The following is a 6,173-nucleotide window of genomic DNA, read 5'->3' as shown; positions in this document are numbered from 1 at the left end:
TACAGCATAAACACGTGATCCCATAAGGCGGGTTTCAATTTCGGGACTGTCGCTCATCACTTTAATTCATGTTTACCCGACTAAGTAAAATTCTCGACATTAATGGTCAATGGTATGAAATTTTCGAAACAGTTTTTTCTTAGCAACTACCTGTCACAGCCTCTTGATATTAGGTATACAGAATAAACATGTGGTCCCATACGGATCGAGGGATACAATGTCAGGTCTGTCGCTCGTCCACTTCATGTTTACCGACTTAGTTCTAAACTCTCGACATTAATTGTCAATGGTATGAAATTTTCGTAACAGTTTTTTTACAACTACCTATCACAGCCCACAGCATTAACCCGTGGTCCCAACAGTGGGTTTCAATTTCAAGTCAGTCGGTCATCCACTCTATGTTTACCGACTTGACAATTTTTCGACGAAAAGATCAAGGGTGGGAAAAATTTTCGAACTTTTTAGCAAAAAATTAACACAACTTGGTATTTGGGTAACAGAAAAACATGGGGCCCCAACGGGGGGATCAATGTCGGTCTTCGCTCACACTTCTTTTTATCATTTAAATTTTAAATTTCTCACATTCATAGTCGGGGAGAAATTCACGTTTATGATTTTTGGTGGGAAATTTCTGTCTTTGAACCCTTTTTTTATTTTTGGGGTATATTTGTTACTTTATTTTTACATTAAAAATTTTTGATTTTAATATTACATAACCGTGTATTGGTAATTTATTAAATTTACTAATGTTTTTATTATAAATTTAAACTATGATTATATTTATGTTGAGAAATTTTAAATTGTTTGAACTTTTGATTGTAACTTTTTTGAACTACAATTTGTTGGTCATAAAACATAAACTTTGATGTAATGTTACAAGTAATGATCTTTTACTGCAAAAAATAACATTTTGACACAGTTATACTTAAAATATTAACGATATGATTGTTTGATAATAGGAATGATATCATTTGAACATGAAACACCAATATGTTATTTTCTTTTAATTATTTATAATTTGAATGCGTTAGAAGACACTTTTTATATACATTAAAGCGGCCTTCAGCTTTTATTTTTTGCTGGAAAAACATTTTGTTTTTGTTGTTCCAAACCACATGCAGGGATAAGCCGCTTTTGTCTGATATTATCCACTACCGCTACTCCCTCCCTCGAGTCCCTGTTACAAACCCAAAAATATGATTAGAAGTCAATTTCAACATTAAGTATTCATAACAACCATAATATGATACCATTTTTTACAATTTTCATTATACCTCTCAAAAGTTTTAGTTATACCAGAGACATAGATAACATCTATAATTGAGCCGCGCCATGACAGAACCAACATAATGGGTTGGTCTGTATCCATGCTGGTCGCAAATCCATTATGTTGGTTTTGTCATGGCGCGGCACATATGTTATTTACATCTCTTGTTATACAAAGGGGGTAGCAACTACGGTATTCCGTTAGGGTCATCGTAGTTATACTTTATTATACAGAGTGCGATAGTGCGATGACGACAATACGACAATGCGATGGCGACAATGCGTTAGCGATAATGCGATGACGACAGTACGATAATTCGACAATGCCATAGTGCGATGGCGACAATGTGATAATGCGTCAAAGCATTTGAAAAAAATGCCTTGTTAACTTATATGAACATTGATCCTCAAGTAATTAGCCAGGACATGGAATACATAGTAAGGTCGAATTTAATAAATGTACATATATGATACTTCAATACAAGTTTAAAAAAAAACTATGTATCAAATTCAACGTTTATAGCCAAGATAATAGACGGTTAAATATTTGATATTTTACATATTGAGTATTGTGTTTCTTCGAAGATTTTTTTAAAGAACACATGTACTAGTACATTGGTTAAAAAAGTTGGAGTGGATGTGCTTTTTTTGATTCTGCAAAAACGAAGTCTACATAGCGTGCATATGTTAAGATAAGATTTAAAATATGTTAACAGAAATACCGGTAGTTATTTGTGTCTAAAAGTCATTTTGTAAATTGTATAAGGTACATTATAAACATTTATTTAATAATATCTTGAAACAAGCTTATATGCCAGAGAAGAGTGTCATAATGATACAAAGCCTACCAAAAAAAAAAAAAAAAAAAAAAAAAAAACGTGTTGAGCAAAGGGTCATCCATAAGATATAATAAAATTAACATATTGTTTTCACATTATTTTTGTTATTTGGTCATATGATCATTTAAAGTAAGTTTATATTACCATTACAATCTTAATATGATTAAATGTGCAATAAAATCATCTTTATGCTCAAATTATCAAATTCACTGAATCATCATATATTAACACTCTATATTATAGTATAGTAGCAATCAAAACACAATATAGACTTAAAATTATTGGTATGTTTTCAGTCAAATTTTAAATAACATTATAATAAACTCTTTGTCTTTACAAACTGACTTGTTATGCTCTTAACAAAATTGGACTGTATTTTATATCAGTTTGATAATGACCTGCCATGTTTTAACCTATATTGAGTTGCATTCTATATTAACAAGGTGTATATAATCAGTTCAATAAAAAGAAACGCTTTTCTTAAGCTTTCGACGTTTTAGTCTTCTTCAGAAAAAATTGACGTCTATAAAATGACAAATGACGCCACGTCTGTTTAACTATACGCTAAACAGAACGTGACGTTAACGCGGGAATAAAAAACTTTGTCAAATAAATACAGAACCTTTCTTGAATATAGATACAACAATATACAATAAATTACACATATAATATGGATCTGCACATGTGATATAAAATTTCTCATAATTAATAATAATAAAAAAACTTTGATATGAGAAAGAACATACTACATGTATATGTATACCGGCTCAATAATGACAAAGTTATATATTGTACAAAACTTTTGCATTCATACCATTAGGAGATAATGTGTTAAGCTTATGAATCCAGTATGATTCTTGTAATAAGCGTTCCGTATCATCGGAAACAATCTCTATATGGGCATAAATTTAAAATCCTTAATACAATGGTTAGTTTTATTGAACAAGGAAAATTCTGCTAATTAGTCCAATCCATCTCTAGACAAATATAATACTATAAAAATGCTTACTTTTTTGTTTTTTACCTTTTAATAGTAAGCTTTTATTAAAGATATTGCTGTTGGCAGATTTTACAGTTGATATCATGTGATGTTTAAAAATTTTTTTAATGTGTACGACTTCATATATATTTAGCGCGTCACGAAAACCCAAAAAAATGTTTTGTGACCACATTTATCCAGAAACCTGCACATCAGGTCCCTGCGTTCCCTTACCCCTATACAAGTAGAAAAAATATAGCAACAGCGATCTGATCAACTTTTCGCATGCGCATCTGGTCTGGATCAATGCTGGTCGCAAACGCACTATGTTGGTTTTGTCGTGACGCGTCTCATATATGTGTATGTATTTCAAATATACACATATATATGCCCATAACATGACATAATATAGTTTTCATTGTAAAATACATGTATGTAAAATATCTTAAGTCTCTTGTAATTGTACTGAAAGAATGACTATGTACAATGTAATGCTTATCTTTTATGTTGAAAAATATGTAACTGTACACAGATGAGACTATAATAAATAAATAATAAAATCCGAAAAATGAGACGATCATTATTGAGTTAAAATTGTTGAAATAGTATAAGTATCCCTGGTCTATGGAAAAGGCGATAATAATCGCATGAGAAGCTAGCGAAATTTAAGATATGCGAAATAAAGTACTAAATTTCACCCTTTAGAGGCGATTATTATCGCGTGTTTACTAACGAAATTTTGTGGACGAAATACGACACCGTGCACAACCCATAATATCATAATGGTACGACCGAATAATGTAAAATCAATAATTCAAACACATTCGGAACTGTCACGGCTATTATCTATAATAACCTTATCCTTATCCGAAGACTGACGGAAAAGGCCGAGTAGTTGCGATCGACTTCATGGAAATTTAACTTCCGCGTTCCAAAGTTGACGTGTTTAGCAACGAAATGTAAACATTCGACAGCTAACGTATGTAAACATTCGACAGCTAACGTTTGGATCGGAACAATATATTATGACTTACATGATCATTTTTATTTAGTTAAATCAGTTTAAAAAAAAATGAAATATCTAACTTTGTGAAGTCGCTGAATATTGACCTCAAGATTTAAATGTATGTACATGTATATATGTAAATTCTAAAATAGGGACAACATAATCGTTACACAAAATGGCGGAAAGTGGAAGTAAAATAGGAGAGGATGATGAAGTTCCTGGTCGTGTGAAGGAACATTTGTGTCAACCATGTTTAAGTAAGGATAAGCAAACTGTAGCTGACAAGTTTTGTTCAACTTGTAATGAATTTCAATGTAATGATTGTTCAAATGTACACAACGTGCTCGCCATCTTAAAAGATCATAAATTGGTAAGTGTGAAAGAAGCTAATGCTTCAACTACTTTGTTTGAAAAGGAGAACTTAGATTTATGTGATCAACATCAAAAACTTTTTGAATTCTTCTGTGAAGATGAAAAGAAACTTTGCTGCAGCACTTGTGCTATTGTTAATCACCGAAAATGTCACAGCGTTGTAGAAATTGAGAAGATTGCCGGAAAAATATCCTCACCAATTTCTACCTTAGGGGACAAATTGAAAGCAGCTAAAGAAGTTGCTGAGAGCGTTGCAACACTTATTTGCTCTTCAAAAGATCAACTTGCTCAAGATATAAAAGAAATACATGTAAAGATTAGACGAATGCGAGATGAAGTTATCGGAATATTTGACGATTTAGAAGATTCCGTCATCAAGAGAGCTGAAATTCTTCAGAGAGAAACATTAGAAAATCTGTCAAAGAAACAAAAACAAAACGAGGAATATTTGGCTGATGTGACATCGTGCTTAGAGACGATTGAAAGTATTTTCAAAAATGGAACTCCAGTGCAGAAATATATAGCAGAACATAAAATGGAGAATAACGTCAATGATCTCTGCAGAAACATCAAGGAGGAATGTCAGAAAGTCAGAGACCGTTCACATTTCTTTTCATTTTGACGAAATATTAAAAACTGCCGCCATTGCCAAATTACTGAATATGTTCCAGGACAATTATTATTAAAGTCAACTCGTCAGGGAGATGTTAATTCTGTTAATAAGGCGATGAAGTTAACACCAGTTTCTGCTATTGATTTAAAGAAGACGGGAGATGATATCAATGAAACCGTTGTTTACAGGCATAGACTTTCTACCTGATGGTAGACTGGTGGCTGTGGATAACAAAAACAAGAAATGTTCAGTGTACAATGAGAAGCTTGAGAAAGTAGGATCATATCAGCTATCTTACCCACCATTATCTGTTGTTGTAGTATCTGAGGAGGAAGTAGCGATAAGCGGTAATGTAAAGAATATCGAATTTCTACATGTTAGTAAATGTAATGAAATAACTTCAAGAAGGACAAGTAAAGTGAAAACAAAATATCACACTTTATGTTTGAAAGATGATAGACAGTTTGTAGTAGGGACTTATGATGATCCAAGACCTGTTCGTATTGTATCATTGACAGGAGAGGAGCGTGATTTTAGTGTACACTTTCCAAACAAGACATATTCTATAGATTCCAGCGATTGTACTTACATAAAGGGCAGTGACAAAGTAGTGATTACAGACAGATACGAGCATACTGTCTACATATATGACATCAAGACAGACACGAGAGTCGTAGTGAAGGATAATCTGATACAGGAACCACGTGGTGTAACAATTGGTCCCTCTGATACTATCCTGGTGTGTTGTGGTAAAACAAACTGTATTGTACAGATATCACAAACAGGTCAGATATTATCATCGTACAAGTTAGATATGACATATCCATGGACAATGTGTGTCTCACGTGATAAATCATTCATTGTTGTTGCAAATAACTCTCCTGGAAATAATAAAATGCAGAAATTCAAAATATCATGTTAGTAACACAATCATTTGTTTCACTTAGAATTAACACACCCATGCAAAGTTATTAAAAAAATGAAACAAAAATTTATCGGTTACATATGATGGGTGGATCATGGGATAATACTTACGTTCTAGCATCGAAGTAGCTGTTCATAAAGAAAACATTCAAATAAAACATTATGCTGAGAAAA

At 32.4% G+C, this 6,173-nt stretch overlaps 1 protein-coding gene across 1 annotated transcript; it reads left to right on the top strand.

The window, feature by feature from the left end:
- Positions 1-4,265: 4,265 nt before the first annotated feature.
- LOC132720718 (protein wech-like) lies at positions 4,266-5,084 on the top strand. The gene has a single exon (XM_060704903.1). It carries the CDS (start codon positions 4,266-4,268, stop codon positions 5,082-5,084), a length of 819 nt encoding a protein of 272 aa, XP_060560886.1.
- The last annotated feature ends 1,089 nt before the right edge of the window (positions 5,085-6,173 follow it).

This window comes from Ruditapes philippinarum, unplaced genomic scaffold (genome assembly GCF_026571515.1).
Source record: "Ruditapes philippinarum isolate M1 unplaced genomic scaffold, ASM2657151v2 ctg8973_1_1_1_1, whole genome shotgun sequence".
Taxonomy (NCBI): Eukaryota; Metazoa; Mollusca; class Bivalvia; order Venerida; family Veneridae; genus Ruditapes; species Ruditapes philippinarum.
This window is presented reverse-complemented; position numbering and strand designations above follow the sequence as displayed.